Raw genomic sequence first — 24,730 nt, forward strand, 5'->3', positions numbered from 1 at the left:
CTCCTCACCTCGGGCAACAATCAGCTCATTAGATTGCACACACTTATAGCACACACATTTTTGGATGACTCGAACTTGCTATTGGAGAGGAGAGTTACAGAGAGCATGCCTGCCTACGAACAGCCCCCTCCTCTATTTACCAGGTATCCAGAGAAGAGGAAAAGTAGGTCCCTCTCTCTCCCTTTCTTCTGTCTTTCAGCTATCTTATTCTGAATATTTTTTAATGCTATCTCTGACCCATCCTTCACTTCTTATTCTGTCTTACTACCATTTCAGTTCAACCAACATTTATCAATCCCAGGCTCTTTGCCAGATACTTGCTAATGCTGGGGTTACAAAGATTAATCAGCATCATAATGTATAAAACAAATTAGAGAGGGTTTTTTTTAACACTCAGAATGCTTTGTATAAGGTCAAACGCATAACATTTTTAGTGAATGAGTGAAAACAATGAGGTTGTTTGATGAATACAAATGTTTTGAAATCAGGAGTTATGGGTAATAGTTGTAGAACCTGTGTTGCCCTAATATATATCCCTTGCTGTGTTTTGTTTTGGTAGCGCAAGGTTGAAAAAAACCTTGATTCACAAGATCTGTAGTTGTAAAAAGCATGGGCTTGTTAGCACTTCAGCTCCCAATCTCCATATCTTCCCCAATGAAACAGAGATGACAGGAGAAGGTGTTTTTGTGGGCCTGCTTGTTGGTGGTGGTTTTAAATGAGGTTTGCATAAAATGTGTTTACCGGGCCACTGGACTGAATGTGACTATTCTCTCCCATATCCTAAATTCTAGTATGTAACATCTGAACGTTTAGCCTTCATTTTTTTTTTTTACTATTAATGAGATTTTAAAATAAGAATTTTTAGGGGAAATTAAAATCTAAAAGTTGCAAATTCCCTAAATCTCTCCCATTGAATTATACGTTTCTGGGAAACATGATTCAAAAACTCTCAGGTCAGGCCAATCCAAATCACTGTAGGATTGAAGAGTTGCAGGTTCATGTGTGTGTGTGTGTGTGTGTGTGTGTGTGTGTGTGTGTGTGTAATCACACAAAGATGAGAAAGAAGGCAACCTGGCAGCAATATTCTAGAAATTTACAAGCCATCACAGAAAGTTAATTATTCATTCAACTCACAGTATTGATCACCTACTCTGTTCTAGGCAGTGTGCCAAGACAGGGCAGTTCTTATCAGCATCTCCCAAGGTGTCCAGGGTCCATGGTCCATAACAGGTCCATCTTGTGACCTTGTGACCTGTTCCACCAGCAAGCTTCCTAAGGTGAAATAGGTTTTGGGAAAACCATTTAGGTATCGCTTTCATGAAGAATCACACACCACTGGCTCTACAAATAGTCTAGTGTTTCCCATTCATTTTTTAAATGGAATCTATGTTTGGTAAGGCATCTATGAACATTCCACAAATACACCTTAGGAAAAGCCAATAACAAATTGAACCTTAATCAACCCTTAAGGAGTATACAGTGGAGCAGGACTGATAACTGAAGAGGGTGGGACAGAGAGTTTTGGAAAACCCTTCCAGGATTCTGAACTCTGAAGATATACAAGGAAACTAAACATGTGCTGGCCAACCAAATTGAGCTTGGCCAAAGGGAGAAGATGTTAAAGGCAGATACTAGCAAGAATTTATGCAACCAGGCCTAAGATATGGCCATAATAAAATTTTGCATGGATATGTGGATGGATGGATGGACAGTTGGATGGATGGATGGATGGACAGAGAGGAAGGGAACAAGAGGGTAAAGGTGGGGAGGGAAGAGGAGGAAAGGAAAACCAACTAAGATGAACAACAATAACAGCAAAACAAAATAAAATCTGGAAATGATAGATGAAAACAAATTGTCCAGAAGGGGAAATCAAAGGTATCTTGGAGGAGGTAACATTTGATTTGGGGGCTTAATGAACGAACGTGAATTGTTCATTCAAGTGGAGAGAATTCAAATTTCTGATTATACTCTTAGTGCCAATCTACTTTATCATAATTTAAGTATTCAAAAATAGGACCTCCATTTGTGGCCACCAGGTCACTTCCTGTTCCCCTCATTAACCTGTGAGCCCTGTCAGTGTCCAGTCTCTGCATCCTTAGCATGGGGCCGAGAACCTGGCAAGGAGTGAGGTCAGAACTTGTTGAATGAATACCTAAGCAGATGAATAAATGAATAAACCCTTTATTAACCACAGCAGTGGGTAGACCAGAACAGGCTCTTTCCCTGGGCCTTTTATAAAACCAGGCAGCCCACTGAGAAAACACGGAAGCCAGGGGACAAGGCTGTTTGGGGCAGGTAGTAATTCACAAACCCCTTTCTCTTTTTGCTTACAGGAGAGTGCAGCTGTCATGAAGGCTATGCCCCCGACCCGGTTCACAGACACCTGTGTGTGCGCAGTGACTGGGGACAGAGTGAAGGGTGAGTAGCAAAGGACATCAGAGCAGGGACAGCGGAGGGCCAGCCCCACTCCTCTGCTCTGTTACTACAGGCCCCAAAACTGCTCCACAAAGAGGACTCTTCTCTACAACAGTTGTGTTCCTGTAAGACTCGATGGGCGATGAATCCCATTTCCCACTGAATCACATTTTAGTATTAAAGGTACACGACTGATGAATCTTCTAGAGAACAAAGGCTCAAATTTAACTCCCCCTCCCAAACTGTAAGTAATCAATGGACACTTCCTTAACTGGACTGATACAGGAAGAAAATGGGGTTTTTGTCCATAAACTCCAAAACAGACAAGTAGTCTTTAAAGGGCTGAGTCCTTCTGTGAGATGGAGACATTCTCTTATGAAGAGTCTTAACCCAGTACATGGGTTTGAACAACATGAGTTTAAACCGCATGGTTCCACTTACGTGCGGATTTTTTATTTCAATAAATACAGTACAGGACGGTAAATGTATTTTCTTTATGATTTTTCTTAACATTTTCTCTTATCTAGCCTACTTTATTGTGACAGTAAAGCATATGACACATATAACCTATAAAATATGTGTTAATCAACTGATTATGTTATCAGTAAGGCCTCCAGCCAACAGTAGGCTATTAGTGGAGGGGCCTGGCTGGCTCAGTCGTTAGAGCGTGCGACTCTTGCTCTCAGGGTCATGGGCATGGGTGTGGAGCCTATTTAAAAAATAACAACTACATCAAAAACTAATGATGTACTGTATGGTGACTAACATAACATAATAAAATAAAATTAAAAACAACAACGACAACAAAATAAAACAGTAGGCTATTAGTAGTTAGGGTTTGGGGGAATCAAAAATGATATGCAGAGTTTTGACCTTGTGGGGGTGTCAGTGCTCCTAAGCCCAGTGCTGTTTAAGGATCAGTTGTAATTACTTCTGTGAAATTTGGTTGTCTGTAAGGCTACTTTTAAGCAGTGTCCACCTATGAATCCCATCTGACTAATATCATCTCCTATCCCCTTTTCTTTCTCTCCTGTTCTTCCCACAGACCTTGGCCTTACACTACACTCGAGAGGGGCTATGACCTAGTAACAGGAGAACAAGCCCCTGAAAAGATTCTCAGGTGAGTTGACAGTCCTGTTGGGGCATGATGCTGGGGAGGAGGGCAGGGCCTGGGGAAGGGTAGTCATGCATCCTTAGTGGAGCCTGTGAGCCTTTAGGCTGCGCTGAGTACAAGGGAACTCTCATTGGCATGAATGTACCATCCTGGCCCGGGTTGCTATGGGAATCAAATTCCCACGTGTCTGGCATCCAGACTTAATGGACTCAGATATCTGAATGGGGGAAGACATGGCTGATTATCTAGTCCAGTGCTTTAAAAATATTCTACAGCCATAGAACCTCTTCCCACCACCTCCCTAGAATCTTATAGGAAACTTCAGTACTTCAGCTGATAAAGACATACAACAAAGTAAGTGGCAGAACTGGGAATCAGATTTGGGTTCAAAATGATGCGGAGTCCGTGCTCTTCACCTTTGTGCAGACCACCTCTACTGACTTAGCAGTCACTTAGAGAGCCCCTGTTGGCTCTGAGGATTGCTCAGGACAGCAAAGCTGAAAGAGCCTCCGTCCTCATAGAGCCCACTGTTTATTGGGAGTCGGGACAGGTGGTCAGGAAAAGAAAACTAGCAACACAAAGCAATGCATGGGCTGAATGATTAATAGGTTTAAGAGATGGCCATCCAGGTCTGGGCAAGGTTGGCCAAATTGTGCCGTAGAGAAGGCAGGGGACTCAGTTGGGTGGGGAAGTAAGAGATGGTCCTAAAAGGGTGGAGGAGGGGCCCCATTTGCTGTTTTCTCTCTGCTTCCCAGGGAGTTCCCCAATGGAAACTCTTACATTGCAGGTCTACTTTCAGCTTGGGCCAAGGACTCTGGCTTCCTGTCAGCAAAAGCTTTGTGGTTCCGCCTGTGGAGCTCTCCATCAACCCTCTGGCCAGCTGCAAGACAGACGTGCTCGTCACGGAAGACCCTGCGGATGTCAGGTAGGGAAGTCATCCCCAGTGTCCTATACCAATGACTCTTGGGCACACTGGAAGCCTCTCTGTTTCAGCATCATGGGGACTTGTGCAAAGAAGTGGTCTTCATATTGTTGAAGTAGGCACCTGCCTAGCGGATGATGTGAAGAACACTCTCCAGTATGCCTCGCTCCACCCTCCTTTAGAAGTGTCTCCACTGGTGGGCCTCAATGCCTTGTATTTCAACATTACTGCACTCCTTCTGGGTTTATATAAAATATGAGCAGGCTAACACATTATCTGGCTCATCCTGGGATTATTAATGATTATGTCTTATAAAAGAACATTACTTAATAGTATACTGGAGAATCATGAAAGTGAAAGATTAGAGAATGAGGTGCTTTCTATTATGACTCTGGTACTGGGAGCAGACTTTGGGCTAATCCATAGGTTCTTGATGTCCGGGTCAAATTTATTTGTTCTTTACTCATGAAGGGATGGAGACTACATCTTTTCTTACACGTTTTACACCTTGTAGTTAACTTCATTATAGACTCACTCTACTGTGTTGTAATTAGTTGCTTACATATCATTCTGTCCCATTATGTGGTGAATCTCTCAAGGTCAAAGAAAATAACTTACTTAGCTTTCTAATCTCCAGTTCCCAGCACATATTGGACAACTACTAGTTGTTTATTGATTTAATTAAACCAGTGGTCTTACATCCGATCCCGTCACTATTCTGGAGATTTCTACTGGAGGTGGGTTTTGGGGAGTTTTCTCCCCCCTCCCAATTTGATTAGGTGAAGCATTCCAGAAATTTTAATGTTATCAAAAATGGACTCTGATTTTACTTTTTTTTTTTTTTTGCAAGAGAGAGAGAACACGCATGAGGGGGGGCGGGGGTAGGGGCAGAGGGAAAGAGAGAATCTTAAGCAGACTCCATGCCCAGCACAGAGCCCGACATGGGGCTCGAACTCACGACCCTAAGGTCATGACCTGAGCCAAAATCAATAGTCAGATGCTTAACCGACTGAGCCACCAAGGCGCCTCTCCAATTTTCCTTTTGAAACTGGCTCATAAACAGCTTGTTTACTCCTAAATTGGAACTGAGAATCATGCCTTACTACCCTACTCCCTGTGATTGTGCATAGCTGGCTTTGGGCCATTCTGAATCAAGATGTTATTGGTGTGTCTGTGGCATCTTGATAGGAAGCTCTCAAACCCAATTCCTTGGGTTGCATTTGGGTTGGTCTCTGCTTTGCAATTTGTTTATTCTCACCTTCTCAACTGTTCATGGACAGATGAACCTAGCATGATTTTTCAGGTTGTTGATATTTCCCAGAAGAGGTAGTTTTAAAAAGAATGGTTTGTTAAAGGGTAGCACTTAGGAAATGAAGTTATAATTACTAAGAACTGAGGTGGTTTTACACACACACATTTTCATGGCAGATTACCATTATTTCTATTCTTGATAGACTTGAAGTCAGTGAGACTTCAGTAAAGCATGTGCTAAGGTTTCTTTACATCACATATTTTTAAAGAGGGAGCAAAGACCATCTGGTTGAAGAACTATTCTTAAGGAGATCCAGTGACCTTGATTGAAATCAGCTGAAAGAAGGTCTCCCCTAGCTTTCTTTGGAGTTCTGTACTGTTGACATTGAATTTGTAGTTTCAGTGAAGCTACAGATGTCCAATTGGCTGATGTTAATACTCACTCTGGAGTTGAACAGATCTGAGTTAGAATCCTGTCTCTACTATATATGGACTATGTGATCCTGGACAAATTCAACTTGCTAACTTCCCATTTTCTTAACAAAATGGGGATATTAATAGTGCCTTCTTCACATGGTGTAACAATAATAATAACTCATACCTATTGATTATTTACTACATGTCAAACATTTTGCTAACATTATCTCGTGGTATTCTTACAACCCCATAGGATGATGTGATTATTATTTTAATCCAGATTTTTAGAAAAATCTGAGGCATAAGGGTGATGCCTTCAGTATTAAGTGATGAAGCCAAGATTCAACCATCATCTCTTCAGCTCCAGAACCCATGTTCTTAACTATTTTATTGAAACGTCTCCCAAGAGTTGTTGTAATGATTAAATAACATAAGATATGTAAACATTGGCATATAATATATTCCAGTGTTACATTATAGCAATGTTCACTGAATTGAATTCCAAATGCAGTAGAGTTCAAGTAGAAACTGGTGACGGTGGGGAAGGCAGAGTCAGGAAGGTTTATACTGTGGAGGGCTGTTGAGAATGATCATAATCCACAGCATGACTCAGTTGCCTTTTCTGATCCAATCTGAATTATACTGAATGACAAGCCAGATAAGAAAGGGCCCAGAATATAATCTATAGAGACTCTAACATCTTTGGAAATGTAAAAAAAAATTGAGAAAAGTTAAGTACTAGCATGCATTTCAGAGAGAGTATTATATGTAGTTGGAAGGAATATAGCAGTAAGTTGAAAGGGGTGAGACCTTCAAGGGGCATGAGCCAATAACAACGAGATGCTTCTTCTCAACTCCTGCTAAGAATGCTGTGCCTGGTTACATGGAGCACACCCTAGCACCAAACTGGGGCCAGAGCAGAGATGCTCAGGATGGGAGAGGGGATGGTATTCTGCAGCTATGGGTACTCCTTCTTAACCCTTTCTTCACAAACCACTTAGCTTCTCCTTTAAAGAAAAGTTACACAAATATTTGAAGAATATTTGGTTTGATTAGGGCACTAAGTTATTATCATTCTTGGGGGTGGCCCCATGCATCCATCTGGTCTTAGAGCAAAGCAGATAGCCTTTTAAGTCTTACCTTCATCTTACCTCCCACCAATGCCCATTGGCTTCCCTACAAGGGGGGGATAAAAGATTGTAATCATCACCATTCAAAAGAATCCATGCTACGTAGGTTGAGTTTTCCAAGCTGCACTAATAAAGCTCGTTTGACATGACATTGCCCAGGCAAGTGATCATGGGTGTTTAAAGAATTAATAAGTTTGAGTCAGATGATGTGTTAGAAATTAATAAATAACAGATCATAATTATAGATAGACAATAATAAGCCACAGAATCACAACCAAGAGATGAGAGGAAAGGCTGTTCCAAAGCCAAGTCAGAAAGAAAAAAAGATAAGCATTACAGCAGAATTGGAAGGAAAACTTAAAGATGCTTTGCCTATTGATTTTTGTTGTTGTTGTGTTTTAGTTTGTGGCAAGTTATTTGGAAAGTACAGAATCTCATACTATGGAAGGCAGAGCAATTTAACAGTCAAACGTATGGGCTCTGGGACATCTGGGTGGCTCAGTCAGTTAAAGGTCTGTCTTTGGCTCAGGTCATGATCCCAGGGTCCTGGAGCCCCTCATCAGGCTCCCTGCTCAGCGGGGAGTTTGCTTCTCCATCTCCTCTCCACTGGTGCTCTCTCTCGCTATCTCTGTCTCTCTCTCTCAAATAAATAAATAAAATCTTAAAAAAAAACATACAGGCTCTTCCTAGTTGGGTAGCTAAATTTAAAACACCTGATGATAAGAAATGTTTGTGAGCATTAGAACAACTGGAACTCCCATATCTTTTTAGTGAGACTATAAGCTAGTATGTCCAGTATGTAAATCTCTACTGAAGTTGAATGTCTGCATATGGTGTAACCTATCAATCCCACTTCTAATAATATACCTAGCAGAAATGTGTGTGTGTCACAAGTAATGCATTCAAGAATGCTAATAGCAACATTCATTTATACTGCCAAAAAAAGGGTGGAAAAAACCCATGAATGCCCATCAGTGACAAAACAGAAACTAAATCATGAAGTGGTCATGCAATGGACTAGTACTAATGATGAGTATTAAGAAAAACAACAACCCCACACATCACCGTCACTGAATCTCACAAATATAATATGGAGTTATGGAAGGCATACAAAAACGTGTTTACGTGAAGATCAAAAGCAGTAAAAATGAATTTGTACTGTTAGAAGAAACGATAAGGATTACTTTTGGGTGAGAGAGAGGGCAGTGATTCGTGAGAAGCATGGCAATTTATGTGATGTTGACAATGTTTGATTTCTTGATCTGGGTGATGGTTATATGGGTGTTTTCACCTGTAAACATTCACCAAACTGTACAGATACAATTTACACACTTTTCTCTATGTGTGCTGTATTTTGATTAAATATACAGCTTATTATGTAAGGTAGTTCTTTTTTTTTTTTTTTTAAAGCATTGGCTACAGGAACCCAACTGAACTGCCTGAGTTCAAATCCCACCTCTACCACTTGCTTAATGGGCGAGCTTTTCTGGAACTGTGTTTTTCCTTGCGGATAATGTAGACAGAAGATTATACCATGCAGGGGTGTGTTGAGAATCAAGTGACATAATACATTGTAAACACTGAGTTTGGCACGTGGGGGATTTTCTAGAAGCATTAGTTATTATGTTGGTTGTTACCGCAGCATAGTATGGCAGATTTTTGTTCTCTCTCTTTTTAATTCTTTTCTCCTTCTTTTGCTAAAAGGCTACATCCAATCTTAAAATCAGTAGTGTTTTAGTATTGAGAGCTCACATTAATCCCTTTGTCGTGGGGTTTGAGAAAGACTTAAATGACCTAAAAGGTTTGGTACGGTGTGGGAGGTCTGAGGGCTTTACGTGTGTGAAAATGCATGCAGAAGGAATGAAGGGGCACATGGAGGGTGCACATGGAGTGCGTGGGGGTGGGGTGGGTTTGGAGAAGGAAGAAGCAATTCCTGACCAAAGGAATTAGGAACCTATTTGCAGGAGAGAATGTTAACAATTAACCTTGAGTTGTGGATAGATTTTGGCTATGTAGAATCTAAGGCAAGAGGGAAGGCTTTCAAGTCTGAGGGGTTGAAGGCCAAAGAAGAGAACTTTCCCCGGGGGCACAGCTCCCATCCTCCAGCTTGTCCCAGCGGGAAGCTGCTGGGAATGAGATTTTCAAACACTAATGATGTCAGCCTCAAAGGTGGATGAGGGAGGGCTAGTTAAATTGCATACAGCCTCCTTTCAATTCTAAAAACCTTAGCTGGGCCCCTTCTGTGTGCCAGGCACTGTGCCAGGTTCCTTAGGAATACAGAGATAATAAGGCCCACCTCTAATTTCGGGAATCTTTCTAGCCAGGAGCACAGAACAAGATACTGACTTGGGAGATGAAATAAAAGGTACTCATGGAGAGAGAAGCATGGCATACAACACTTATTTCTGCACACCGGGCCTTCTTCACAATTTCACCCAGAGCCGATTCTTCTTCTAAGAGAGATGCAAGAATGGCTATTATAATTGGAATAATAACCATCCACAACGCCCAGCTTTCGGAGCCCCTCAGTGATTTCTCTATGGTCTCAAATCAATGAAAATGAAACAGTGAACTACTGTTAATTCCTGCACAATTTTGAAAGAATAATGGGAAATCAGAATGAAAACTCTCGCCACTCACTTGGTGACAGTTTCCACATTGCATTAGTTCAGAATAGGATTAGGAATGGTTCCTTGTTCTCTTGGTCTTTCAGTTCCAAGCCCTAAGAACTTACTGAACACCTACTATATGCCAGGCTAAGTATCGCAGGTAGAAGAATGTTCCAACAGAGATCCCAGCGCATTTGCTGAGACAAAATTACAAACGAAAAGATACCATCCTTGGTGACAGTTGGATGAGGGCAGAGGGAAAGGTCGGGACAGAGAAAAGGTCAGGAAAGGTCACCCCACAAGGGTGGAGGAGGGTAAGCTCCCCTGAGAGGGAAAGGGAAAGTCCGACAGAGGGCAGACCTGTGAGCCACACTGGGAAGTATTGGCAGGAAATCACGAGGTCACCGGTTCTCCGTGTGTGGTCCCTGGACCAAGTAGCATCAGCATACCTGGAAACTTGTTGGGAAGGCACATTTTCTGACTCCAATATTGGAGACTGATAATGACCCCCAAGGTATCAGCACCAATTCCCAGAACCTGTAAATGTCCCCTTATTTGGAAAAAGGGTCTTTGCAGAAATGGTTAAGCCCTTTAAGGTAGGCTGATTATCCTGGATTCTCTGGATGGGCCCAAAGTACCCTAACAAGGATCCTTATGAGAGAGCAGTGTTGTAAGTGCTTTTGTGAAATGAGCTCCTTGAATTTTTACCCATTATTAGCTCCAGTTAATGCAGGAGGAAGTTAAGGCACAGAGGTCACGTAACTTGCCAACTGATACAGCCAGTAAGCAGCAGACCCACGATTCGAATCCTGAGTCTGACACCTGACTCCATGCTTCTCATCTCTAGGCTGTGATGCCCTCCCCCCCACCCCCTGTTTGTCATGTTTGGGGACATTTGGCAGTATCCCAAATCAGCATGTGCAGGGGCAGAGTGCTCCGAATAGCCAGACCTGGGTCCCAGACCGACCCTCAAAGCTGGCAAGAGTGGGGGCACTTTTACCATGTGGACTGAGATTGCAGGTCGGATGGTTCCCTCGAGTGAAAGCAGGACAGGCAGTGGATGGATGCTGAACAAAACCCACAGAGGTTCTCTCCATGGACAAGGCATGGGGTCTGGGAGTGACATGCTTAATGAGGGAGCCTCTGGCTTGCTGTGTCTGGAGTGTGGTGCGAGGGGCCACCTGGCAGAGGGCACAGTGAGAAGAGGGGAAGAAACAGAACACATGTGCTGTCTTCTTCTTCCTCCCTCTTTCCTCTGCTGCAGGCCACCCATCAGAGCAGAATCAGAATCCCCAAAGGCCCTAGAGGAGAGCACCCCCAGCAGGTGCTCCTGTGTGAATGCTCCAGATCCCAGAATCTGGCCTTTGCCCAGACACTACCTCCAGTCAGATGCAGTGTGTTCTGGAAATGTGGGCTGGGCATCCTAAGGTGACACCCTCAACAGAAGCACTCTAGATACTTCCCTGTGTGATGGACACTGTGCTGGTTCTAGAAATATAAAGATCAGAAAGGGAACAAGGAGTTGGAAAGAGCATAAGTTTGGAATCCTACAGACCTGGGTATGAATTGTGGTGCACAATTTGTGACCTGAGCTCTTTGGGTCAAGTAACTTTCCTTCCTCCCCCCCCCCCCATTTCCATTTCTGAACCTGGAAGATAGAGATGGTTGTATGAATGGTTGTGAGATGACACAATGTGTATAGTGTAACTGGTACATCACCTTACATGCCTTGGTGTTCAATGAGTGAAGTGTTGTAGAAGTTTTGTAGACACTGTCCTACAAATAAGGAAGTAACCATATGATGCTGTGGCATCCGGCGATAAATAACATAGTTCATTTTTCACAATACAGGAGCAGGACAGAGAAGGGAGAGGTGTGCATGCTTCCTCTTGATCAGGTAGGCATCAATGGCAGAGGCCGGAGTTGGGGGGAGGTTAAGAGCAGCAGGACATCAGGATATGTAGGGTCGGCAGGAGTGAGGCATGTATCACCGATACATTATACTGGGGCACCTGGATGGGAAGGCCCAAGAAAGCAGAGTCTGGGTTGGGGCGAGTGCCTTGATTCAGGCTTTATATTGTTCAAAACTCAAGGTGCCTTCCTCCTATTGGAGATAAGACTCAGACTTCTTGCCTTTGCCTTCCCCATAACCTCAGCAGATTTTATTAATGATGGTGGTATGTCTATACTCATGGCCTTGAAGTGCATCCCAGTGGGGACATTGAGACAGGAGTGGGCTTCTCCAGTCTACAGCATATAGAATCCACCCCATCGTGCTTCCCCCACTTCCCCTTCTCACCAGTTACTCACATAGTGTTCCTTTCCCAAAGGGCAAGACAACTTCAGTAGGCAACCTACTTACCCACTTGAAACACAGAAGAGAGGATACTGAGCAAAGGGAATAATGTGGGCTCTGGAGCCAAACTGCCTGAGTTCAAATCCCAGCTCCACTACTCACTAGCCACCCTTGAGCAAGTGACTTAAACTTTCTGAGTCTCCGTTTCCTGTCTGTAAATGTGAATGAGAATTGCTAGTATATCTTTGGATGTTTTTGAGAACTGAAGAACAGTTAAACTCTTAGTTCACAGTCATAGAGAATAATGCCTACAATGTATTGAACCCTACCTTTGTGCCAGGCCCTGTCTAAGCCCTTTATATGTGCTAGTTCTGACTTTCCACAACAACTCAATGATGGGGTCACTATTAATTACAGAGGAGGAAACTGAGGCACTAAACATTTCATTTCTTTGTCCAACGTATTATGAGTAGTGAGTGGCATAATCAGGACTTGAACTCAAGCTGTCTCATGACTGCTCGGTATTATTGATTGGGGGGAATCTCTGTAAGACTGAGGGCTGGGCCCCTTGGATTTTCTATCTTCATCTTTGTTGACCATTTCATGCATTAAGTGTGTGTGTGTGTGTGTGTGTGTGTGTGTGTGTGTGTGTGTGTGTCTATTCCGTGCTAGTGAAAGATGAAATATGAAATGGGAAAAGGGGGAGGCTGTGGGGGTAGTAGTGAGTCTGTCTGGCACTCACAGCTGGGTTCATGGAATCTGACATTAGCATTTGCCCTGCAACACCACATCCCTCCCTTCTTCTAGAATGGTGAAGCCCCTCCAGGAAGCATTATTTTAAAGGCCTTCACACTCCCGCAAGTGGACCTACTCCATCCCCACATCTCTTCACATCCTCACTGCCTGTCACTCAGCCAGCGAGCCTGGAGACATATATATTTTCCCCCATTTCAGTTTAGCGATCATAATAAAAGTGAAGTCTATTAGGATGAGTTTCTGCCCAGGCTCAGTAAATCTCTTCAAACACCATTCAGCACCAGATTTCTGTTAGTCTTTGCCACTGGGGAGGCTGTAGCACGCACCAACTGTGAGCTCAGGTGGAGGGCCCACGACACAGCCTCTGCTAAATGAAACTCAAATGGAGACTTTGGAATATAAATATTGAAGTGACCCAGGTTGGATAAAGGGGAACCAGTTAGCTAAGCTTCTCTCTTACATGCAGGAAATGCTAAATTATTAAAACTTTAATAAATGTAATAATAAATATTTGATGTTGAATTATAGAAGGCTTTGCAGATACAGTGAATCTGAGAAAAGACTTGTTATATCTGCATTAGAAGTTAAACACTTTTCAAATAGGACTTCGGATGTTGAAAGGGGACTGTGGCTTTTTAGATGAAAAGAGAGACAGAGAGACATGAAAGTGCAATTTTTGGCAAGCTCGCTGGGCTGGGGGTCAGGATACCTGGGTCTGAGTCCTGATTTCACACTAAAGACAGCTTTAAGTGGCATTCCGGGCATGCCTGCCCGGCCAGAGGCCCTCTGCACAGCGTCTCATATGCTGTCCTTATAGCCATCTTCCAAGGTCAATGCTCCTTTTGTCCCCCATTTCACAGAGGAGGAGCTGACATTCTAAGATCTTAAGCAGTATGGCTGCTGAGAAGGGTCGGGATTTGAACACAGAGCCTCTGATCTCAGGAAACTGTGGCATCCACGATGCCTCCCTTCGTCTCCTGCACTGTGTTGAAACCCTTTCTGCTTATTATCAGTTTGCATGTTTTTGGTTTCAGGAGACAGAAACCCAGTTCAAATGAGCTTAATGACAGCTGTATTGGAAGGGTATCATGGGAAGAGGGGGAGATTAGCTGAGCCACAGGGGAGAGGAGGGTTGAGGAATTACATGACATGAGGATTCCATCTTGCTTCTACATCATTCCATGATGGCTTCTTTCTCTCCTAGTACACAGTTCCATGGCAGGGGTTGTGATAACCATGAGTCCCCCAGACTTTTGTGCTCTTACCCCCAACAAGTGAATGCTTCTCTTCCTTGAGCTGCAGTTTGAAAAATCCTAGAGAAGAAATCCTATTGGCCTGACATGGGTTAGGAGCTCCCCTCCAGATTAGCCATCTCTGATTAGGGAGCAGTATCACAAAGTACAGACAGAGCCATGGAAGGAAGGAGGGCAGGGACCATAAGCTGAACATCTACTACAACCCATGTCTTCAAAACCTTCCCTGGGCTTCTAGTTATTCATCTGCTTTACAGACTGGACTGAATCACAGATGGTGACTATGGGACATCTCATGTGCCAACTCCAGTTAATGGGTTGGGGCTGCCTATGATATTACATTAGGAAGATTTCTGCAGCTACAGCCCACACTCAGCTGGGAAAAGTGTCATGATCATCTCATAAGGCCGGCCTTCAGTATCGGATGGAAGTTGTAACAGAAGGGTCAGGTGTCTGCCAACTCTGAACTTGGTGGTATTTAGAGGTCCTTCCAGTTCTATGTCTGATGACTTGAGGGTTGTGTTCCCCAGTAAAATGAAGAGAGATTTTTGGTTGCTGAGATGCAGGAGGCAAATAGTCATGTGGATGGAGATATTGAAGATGAATTAGAAATGGAGCTTACTCCATCTATCTGTTTTTATCCATCTATCTGTTACCTCAGGGGGTATATTTGGATAATTTCATCTTGGTTCCAACAAGTTTCCTGAAATAGATTTCTGGCTTGAGGCAGAGTTGAGGCCTCCATATAGGTGCTTCCTAGATACTGTCTGGCACTATCATTGTCACTTGTAATGTATTAAAAATGGAACACTCTAATTTAAGCTATAAACAAACCATCCACATTGCAAGGGTCTTGAACTGTTATCCTAGAATTCCAAAGGCATGTTGAAACAATTACAAGCTCACCAAGTGGAAGTGACCTTCTGAGTCATTTTTTTTCCATCCCCATGCCATCACATGGATGGTTCTAGGTCAATAGAATCCACCCTCTGCCTACAGGTGTCTCATGGCCTTCTGCTGTGTTGTCTGTCATGGTCTCACAATGGTCTCACAATGTTCTCTTTGATATCCTTGCTCTGGTCTCACCTAAATCAGCCAGGCTTTAAATTATTTAAGCAGCAACTCAGGGATAGTGATCACCAAGAAAAACTAAATTAAGCCATCATTTTGCTTTCTAAGACCCACTCCTTGGGTTTGGGTATGACGACCCATTTCTATTAGTGCATCTTATTCCACCAGATAAGCCTGAATCCCCCTTTTACCCAACACACACATACATGCACCAGTGCAGTCTTGTCAGAAAGATGATTTGGACATTTTGCTGAGTAATAAACTGATTTGATATTAGGCTTAACTCCTTTTCCCCTCACTCAGCAAGGAAACCAATATCAAAGAGGGTCCCAGCAGAAGCAGGTGGGTTGCTCAAGCTGGGAAAGGTTTAAAAGGGGCTATTCACAAAGTTGGGGGAAAGTTCTAGTAAAGCAACGAGGGTTATGCAGTAGACTGGCTGGTGTCAGTGGGTTAAGGTGAGGGTGAGGTTACCAGAACCTGGAGAGAGGAATTGCATGGAGAATCCTGCCTGACGGGAGCTATGGTCTTCAGTCAAGAGACACAGACAGGAAAAAAGCCAGGGGAATACGTGTCCCAACCTCACTCCACCACCTCCCATTAGACCTGCTGATGCCCCCGCTACCCCCGCCGTTGGTTGACCCAATGGGAGTCCAGACAAGTGAGTCCATTGAGTCTGTCCACCAAAGTCAGCCTCCTGAGGCACAAAGCAGGGTAAGGATGAGCTGAGAGCTGACGTGGAAGAAATGGAAGATACCCAGCATCAATGCACAACCTTTCCTTTCTACCTTCAAAATATCCTCAAAATACCCATGTCTTTCCATCTTTCCTGACACTCCCAGGCTCAAACCCTCCCAAAGACTTTCCCTGCTTCAGTCCCCACCGTATCCCCACATACATGCTCAGTCCAACCTCTACTCAGATTGGGCCATGCCTATCTCTGTTAAAACCATTTAATGTCCCTCAGCCTCCCCTCCCACAGCCTCGAAATCCAAACCATTTCACCAGGCACACGCTAACACTTCAGAATCTGGCCGCCATCCCCTTGTGATCTGCCCCACCATGTCCCCATTTGCCATTCCCTCAAAATGCCACTTTCCTATCTCCTTGTCTTCACCCATGTCATCCTTCTGCCTGAAATGTAGTCATACTCACACAGCCCACCATGTACCTGGCACACTACTCCCCGTCCACCACAGCCTTGCAGAAGTGGCATTTCCTTTGAGCAAGCTTTACAGAACATGTCCTCCTTCCATCCACCGGAGTCATGACCTCCTTCTCCCATTGTGCATGCCAATTATGGGATGGCCCATTGCTTTGCATTATAGTTAACCGTAGGTGAGTACTCCCAGCCTGTGCCTCCCTGATATTTGGTATGTGTTGCTGGAGGTCAAGGCCTGAATTTTATCCATATTTGCATTTCCAGTTGTAGGCACAGTCAGTGTCTCAGAGAAACAATACAGAGCATTTCGATGACCTGAGGTTGATGTGGCTACAATGGCATAGTCATAAGGATATTTTCACATTACACATAAATTGCTCAACAAATTTCTTTATACTGTCTCTGAGCATCAGCAACCCCCTTACACATAAATATCCTTAGCATCAAACATCCCTATCGAAACTTCCTGTGTTTATTGTACTGTATTATAAAAATCCATCTTGTCTTAGAGGGGTTCCAAATAACACCAGTACTTTGGGTTTAGGAAATGTAACAAAATAAAAAAGAAGATTTCTCTAATTTGAAAGGTTTAAGAAATCCTATGATAAATGAAGTTGCTACATTGATTTCCTTGGTGGAAGCATTCCTGAGGACATTAAGGTGTTAATGAGCATCACAAGTCTTTAGGAAGTGAGGTCTGCACAGTCTCCCCAAAGGTATCTAATGAGGTGCAGGCTCAGGAGCAACATTCCTTGAGACCCACTTCAAGTAGTACCACATTTGCCCACTGAGGTTCATAGGCTACACAAGTGATACCAAACATCAGAGAAAGAAGTGGGGCGGGGGGCGGGCGTGCATACACACATTCTTTGGAAAGGGCAGAGTGGTGGAGAGCTGGTCTCTCTGGCCAGCTGCTGAGCCAGGCCAGCTGCTGCTGAGCTCCACATTCTGTCTCCTTGACCCTGTAGAAGGCACACAGCCCTTATGGAAGGTACAGGCTTGGATAGAATGGGCATGTTTGGCTACTCCAGAGGAGGAACAAATCCTGGGTGAGTAGAGCTATAGGATCCCCTAGAACTGGCAGGGGAGGAAAAGGAAATAGCAAAGGGGAAAAGCAGTGAAAAAGATTTCTTCTGGTTTTCTACCTCCATAGCAACCTAGCCTTTTTGGAACTCTGGCTCAATAGCCCAGACGTTCATAGCCCAGGCTGTAGTGTTGGGTGCTCTCACTCAAATCCCAGCAGTGCCACCCCCATCAGGGTAAGGGTGAGCAAGTTACTTTACCTTGCTCTGCCTGTCTCCACATTTACAAAATAAAGGTAGTTGCCCCTGTCCCATCAGATCGCTTTGAGAATCAAGTGAGTTGATGTATGATGAGTCTGGCACAAAAAATCTTGGCTAGCATAGGGACCCTTCATGAGGCTTTTTAAGAAAATCTTGCCAATTCAAAAGGGATTGTGATTCATGCTCTTTGCAAAGTCCGTTTTCCCTTCTTACGACTTTGCATTCAGTAAGTACTCAGTAAACGCATGGTGGTTGAGTCATTGGAATATAACCCAGAGTTGCTTCAGAAAGGAATCAGGGATTCGTATCATTGTGCACAACAGCTAAGACCTGGAAACAACTCAAGTGTCCGTCAACAGTTGAATAGATAAGCAAAATGTGGTACATGCATACAACTGGATATTATTCAGCCTTAAAAAGGAAGAGAATTCTGACACCTGCTACAACATGGATGAACCCTGAGGAGATACTAAGTGAAATAAGCCTGTCACAAAAGGACAAATACTATACAATTCCACTTTTACAAGGTACTTAGGGTAGTCAAAAATCATAGAGACAGAAAGGAGAATGGTGGTTGCCAAGGGCTGAGGGCAGAGGGGAGTGGGGTGATTATTTAAGAGGTTTAGAGTTTCTGTTTCCAAGATGAAGAAGTTCTGGAGGTGGATGGTGGGGCTGGTAGTACAATGAGTGTACATAATGTCACTGAACTATACACTTAAAAAAGGTGAAGATAGTAAATGTTATATATATATATATATATATATATATATATATATATATACACACACACATATATATATGTTACAACAATTTTTTTAAAAAAGGAAAAAAGAATAAGGAAATGGGAGAGAATGGTTTTGGGGGAAAGGGAGAAGCGTGCATGGTCCTCCCAGCCTGTCCTAGCAAGCCATGCCAGGCACCTTAAAGGCATGTTAGGTAGAGAGTTCCCAGAGCAGAGTAAGCCTCCATAGTGCATCTTTCCCACCCTCCTCCTCCCCACCGAGGACATCTTTTAGCCCTGCTAACATCCTCCTGTGTACAAGACTGGGTTGGCCACACTGAAATGGAACAGCCTGAGAGGGTGCATGACATTTGCACACTGGGGTCGCACAGGTGCTGTAGGTTGGGTGAGTCAGCTGTGAGGGTGTCCAGGCCAGTGGAGTGAATACAGTATCTGGAAGGCATGACAGGAAATGGTAAGGGAATCTACTTATCCCAGAAGGGCCTGGGCTTGAGGGAAAGATTTGGTTGCCCATGAAAGCCGAGGTACTATAGGTCAAAAGAGAAAGCTTTGCTTCCTTCATCTGCAAAACGGGCTTTAAAGGGATGATTCAGCTCCTAGGGGGCATTTGGCAATCTCTGGGACTATTTTTGGCGGCCACAGTGGAAAAATGCTACTGGCATCTAGTGGGTAGAGGCAGGAACGTTGCTAAACATCCTACGACGCACAGTCCACCCCCTCTAATAAGGAATTACCCAACTCCCAATGTCAATAAAGAATTATCCAAACCCAGGTTTCAATAGTGCCAAGATTGGAAAGTCCTACCTTAGATGAAGTTACATTATCCCCATTGAACAGATGAGAAACTGAGGCTCAGGAGGTAAGATTTCAAATTCATGGTTCTTCCATTACACCCTTCTAGAAACCCAGTTCTAAAGGGGCGAGGGTACATTCAGTGCAGATTATGAAGACACTCTATTAAGCATACGGAGATGCGCCCACATGCATAGCCTTAGCCCCAGGGAGACAGGAGGAAGAATTGTTCTTAGGAATAAGGCAGTGTCCTGGTCCCCGGAATGAGCATCAGCCTCAGGCTTTTGGAACCCTTCCCGCTGGTCTGAAGGGAGCTCTGCAGGGCCTGGCTGGGCTGCTGGGTCCAGCATCCCGCCCAGTGCCTGTGGGGTGAGGAGGAACATCACTGGCAGGTCTGACAGCAACCTGCTCCTCCCAAGTGAGCCAGATACACCCCGCCCTCCCTTGCTGTGACGGATTTTGAACATTAAAAAAAAGTTTACAATCCCAGCTGGGCAGGCATAAATCACAGCGCCTCTGTGCAGCAGTAGCAGACTTGACTTATGGCCCCATCGCCATGGCAACGGGAGCACAGCCTGCACACGCACAGAAGCGCTGCTCCTGCTTGACAGGCCTGTGCGGGGCCCTGATGGAGAGGCAAGTGTTCCGGAGAAAGGATGTATTCTCCGGAACTCACTGCCCATTTGTCTTCATTCCGCACCGGAGTGAGCCCCTCGCTCTTTCTCTCCTCTCCCCATCCCCAGCCAACAGGTTGTTTTCCTCCCTCTCCTCGGTATGGGATGGTATTTTCTTCTTTTTAACCTGTCCTCCCAAAGGCTTGCAGAATAGACCCCAATTAGAGCCTGCAAAGACCCTGATGGGTCCGCCTGGCCATCCCACCCCCGCCACCACCCCGGAGCTGGGAGCTGTCACAATAGTTCCCATGTGGTGAGCACCTGGTCGTGTGGGCACCGTGCACGTATTCCCTCCACAACACTGGCAAGTAGGTCTCTTAGATTTTCTTCCTGCCTCCCTAAGCCTGTCCTCCGAGTCGTTCTCTGCATGCACCTGGAGTGGATTCCTTGAGATTACAGACCTGCTTTAGAGCCTCCCATCGCTCCCCCTGCCTGTTGTCAGGAAGATAGAACCCAAACTTCTCAGTGTGATCCAGAGCCTTGGGGGTCTATCTCTGCTTCTCTCTCTATCCACATCCCCAAGGCCCTCTTCCAGGCTCCAGCCTTCTTGAGTGCTTTTAGTTCCCTGCACTTCTTGTTCTTCCTGCCTAGAACACAGACATCACCCGCCCCTTCATCTAGATGCCTTCTATGCATCCAGCAGGATTCAGCATATGCCACCTCCTCCAAGAAGCCTTCTCTGACCCCACAAGCCCTTTCTCCATGCATGTCCACGTCTCCCCCTTGCCGCACTCAACTTCATATACTGCCACTGATGTTCAGTGAGCCCTACTCCATTGTCCAGGCACTGTTCTCTCTGGGCGCTGCTATCCCCTCCTCACATCACTTCCTGCCTTCACTCCTGGCCTTCTTATATTGAGGCTCCACATGGTAGCCAAGGGATTATTTTTTTCCCGACACAGAAACCTGGTTATGTCATTCCCCTGATTGAACCCATTCTATGGGTCTCTCCTAACCCTTATAAGAAGCCCAAACTCCTTGTGTGCTCTCTACCTTCACCTTCAGCCAATATCCTCCATTGCACTCTGGTCCTGGCCGCCTGGCCTTGGTTCATTTCTAGGTGTCTTGTATGCACTGTGTCTCCAGGCCTTTTTCGAACCCAGAACATCTGCCCCTCACCACCAGTTTCCAATAAGTAGGGCTATTTCTACTCATCCCTCAGGCCTCAGTCTATATGGTTCTTCTGCCAGAGGCCAGGTCTTACCTCCTTAGATAAGGGTGAGTGGCTCTCAACCCTGACTAATGCATGTAACCCAGTGAATTTTTAAAAATCACAGATGCATGCCGGAACTAGTGGGTGAAAGAGGAACAGGATAGGCGCACCTGGTTGGCTCAGTTAAGCATCTGACTCTTGGTTTTGGCTCCGGTCATGATCTCCTGGTCGTGGGATAGAGCCCCATGTCCAGCTCTGTGCTCAGTGCATAGTCTGCTTCAGATTCTCCCTCCCTCTCCCTTCCACTCACTCACTCATTCTCTCTCAAATAAATAGAACCTTTTTTTTAAAGATTTTTTGATTTATTTGACAGAGAGAGACACAGCGAAAGAGGGAACACAAGCAGGGGGAGTGGGAGAGGGAGAAGCAGGCTTCCCAAGGAGCAGGGAGCCCGACGCGGGGCTCGATCCCAGGACCCTGGGATCATGACCAGAGCGGAAGGCAGATGCTTAACGACTGAGCCACCCAGGCGCCCCTCAAATAAATAGAACCTAAAAAAAAAAAAAAGAGGAACAAGATTTGCATAATCTTGAAAGTATCTCTCCAGAAGTAACCCCCGGCTAAGACGCACTGAGAAGGCCAGAGCATCACTTCTGGGGTATTTCTGCCAAAAACACACAACCTGAATGTCATCATGAGGAAACATGAGACAGACCCAGATTGAGGGGCTTTCTACAAAAGAGCTGACCTGTGTCTTTAAGAATGTGTAGGTCACCAAACACACAGTTGGCCGAGAAGCCGTCCAAGTTAAAAGAACCCCATGAGACTGACAACTGAATGCAGTGCATGAGCTAGGATTTTCTTTCTCTTTTTTTATTTTTTCAGCTTTACTGAGGTATAATTGACAAAATTGTAGTATATTTAAAGTGTACAATGTGATGAGTTGATACACATTTACATTATGAAAGGATGCCCTCCCAAGCTGGGATTTTCTTTGGTTATAAAGAACATTAGTGGGTGGGTGCGTGGCTGGCTCAGTCAGTCGAGTGTGCAGCTCTTGATCTTGGGGTTGTGAGTTTGAGCCCTGCATTGGGTGTAGAGATACTTAAAAATAAAATCTTAAAAAAAATCAGTGGAACACTTGAAGAAATGTGTACATTAGGTGATAGTAGGGCATCACTGATAATCTCCTGATATAAATATTTATATTAGAAAAGTTACAAAAGACAGTATCTTTGGGTTTGGAAAATGCACACTGAAGTATTAAAAGTAAAGGGACATCATGTCTTTAACTTACTCTCAAACAGTTAAGAAGAAATAATGTGTGTCTATACCATGCAAACATACAGATCACACATATTCACCTTTGTACACATTCCGTATCCAGAGAGGGAGAGAGAGTGGAAAGAGGAAGAGAGAAGAGAAGTTGGGATGAATGAATCCTTCAACTTTGTTCGTCTTTTTCTCTCTTTGTGTGTGTGTGTGTGTGTGTGTGTTCTTTTTTTGTTGTTGTTCCCCTTTTTCAAGATTATTTCAATTATTCTAGGTTCCTTATATTTCTGTACGAATTCTGGGCTGAGCTTGTACATTTCTTAAAAAAAAAATCAACTGGAATATGATAGGGACTCACTGACTCTGTAGATCAGTTTGGCGAGTGTTGCTGTCTTAACAATATCAAATGTCTTAATCCATGAACATGGGATGTTTTTCCATTTAGACCATATTTATTTTCTTTTAGTGCTATTTGAGTTTTCAGTGCACAGATCTTCATACTTCTTTTGTGAAATTTACTTCTAAGTATTTTATTCTTTTTGATGCTATGGAAAATGGAATCATATTGTTAATTTCATTTTCAAGGTTTTCATTGTTAGTGTATAGAAATACAATTGGCTTTTGGATATTGACTTTGTGTCCTGAAGCCTTACTGAGCTCATTTATTAATTCAAAGTGTGTGTGTGTTTGTGTATGTAGGTAGTATGTGCATGTATGTATTCCTTAGGATTTCCTATATGTAAAATCATGACATCTGTAAACACAGTTTTATTTTTTTCTCCAATTGGGATGCCTTTTGTTTCTTTTTTCTCTTGGCTAATTTCTCTGACTGCAGCCTTCAGTACAATGCTAAATAGAAGTGGCAAGAGTTATTCTTAAAACTGTTCTGTAAGTCTGATATTATGCTAACGTAAAAAGTATTTAAAAAAAATAAATCCTGAAGGCCCTACCTTTAGGAATCCTGATTTGTTTGGTCTGGGGTGGCACTCAGGCAACAGCACCTTTGAAAAGCTTCCAGTTGGGATATGAATGTACAGCCAGGATTGAGAAGTTCTGGATCAGCCTCTCTGAAAAGAGGTCTTTGTCCCCTACGATAGCATGTGTCCCAGTTGACTGAATACTTGTTTAGGTTTCCAATTAAACTGCAAATCCTGCACGAGCAGGGATGGTTTCTTTCTTGCTCACCATTATATCCACAGCAATAGTACCTAGTACAGAATACACTGAAAAAAAAAAAATGACAGTTTGTAACCGTCACCACAACCCCATGCAAAATGTAACACTGGCCCGTTTTATAGAAGAAAAAGCGAGGCTCAGGAAAGGGAAGCAACTTGCTAAAGGTAACACCAGTTCGATCATAGAGCAGAGGTAGGTCAGATCTTTACCCATACAGATCCAAAGCTGTTGTTTCTCCCACCTCTAACGGGGCCCAGTCACACACCTGGGGGGAAACATGACCCCTCCAAACTCCCAGAGTGGCCAAGTCAAGAGTGTGGATAAGCACAAGAATGTCTGGGTCTGAGCGCATTTCATGGCCCTCTCCACTCATTTGATTGAATTGCCAGAAACACCTGAGTTTCAGTTTCCCCCTTCAAAACTGAACGACTCACCTCATCCGGTAGTTATGAGGTGTTAATGATTGAGGATTAAGCACAAGGTGCTGAGAACCTAGCTCGGGGCCTGGCACTCAGGACATCTCAAACAGGACACTGAACATCTTCGTTAAGAAAGAAAGAGAAATATCCCATAGGCAGCAACTACCCTGCAGGACCCTGAGAAGGTTCTCAACATGGCTGTTGGCCAACCACCTGGATTCTATAACTTGGACCCTAACCAGGGGCTTGAAAAATTCACACTGGAAACTGGGGATGCAGACATTAGCCCCAAACTCCTCTGGGCCTCCCTGCCTTCCTCTGAGCAGGTACTAGGCTCTAGCAGCACCTGGAACCCTCTGAAATATTGGGAGATTGCCTTGGTTGGAGTGTCTTAATGGCCTGCTCTCTAGCCAAAACGATTCCTAGCAGAAAAGGCATGAGGTTTTGGCATTAAGCAGATTTGGATTCGGTTTGGACTCTAATGCACCCTCTCTGTGGCTCTGGGCACCTCACTTAACCTCGTTGTGCCTCCATTTCCTTCATCAGTGAAATGTGATAATGATACCTTCTTTTCAGCTGTGAAAAGTCAATGAACCAGTGCACTGATGCCAAACAACCGGCAGTTAATAAATGTTGTTATTTGCGTTGGTGAGTGGAAGAGTTAAAGCCACAAACTGCCCTCCCAGGAGAAGATATTTGTGGAGGGCCTCTAGGGCCAGAGATGGAGGAGATATGAGAGACAGATGACTCCGTCTCTTCCCTTTAGAGTAGAGAGAGCTGAGGGACAGAGATGACATTTGGCTGGCCCACCGTCATATGCTGG

The 24,730-nt window shown here is 44.2% G+C and overlaps 1 protein-coding gene across 5 annotated transcripts in view; it reads left to right on the forward strand.

Annotated features, from left to right (window-relative positions):
* ASTN2 (astrotactin 2) overlaps positions 1-24,730 on the forward strand; it is an 894,395-nt gene that overhangs the window by 421,275 nt on the left and 448,390 nt on the right. For 4 of the 5 annotated variants that reach the window (XM_027616418.2, XM_027616420.2, XM_027616421.1 and 1 more), the window contains 3 exons: positions 2,337-2,421; positions 3,464-3,538; positions 4,320-4,457. In XM_027616418.2, the coding sequence (XP_027472219.2) occupies positions 2,337-2,421; positions 3,464-3,538; positions 4,320-4,457 (298 nt within the window). The remainder of the gene's footprint in view (positions 1-2,336; positions 2,422-3,463; positions 3,539-4,319; positions 4,458-24,730) is intronic. The other variant, XM_027616419.2, reaches the window with a different exon arrangement.

Source organism: Zalophus californianus, chromosome 13 (assembly GCF_009762305.2).
Source record: "Zalophus californianus isolate mZalCal1 chromosome 13, mZalCal1.pri.v2, whole genome shotgun sequence".
Taxonomy (NCBI): Eukaryota; Metazoa; Chordata; class Mammalia; order Carnivora; family Otariidae; genus Zalophus; species Zalophus californianus.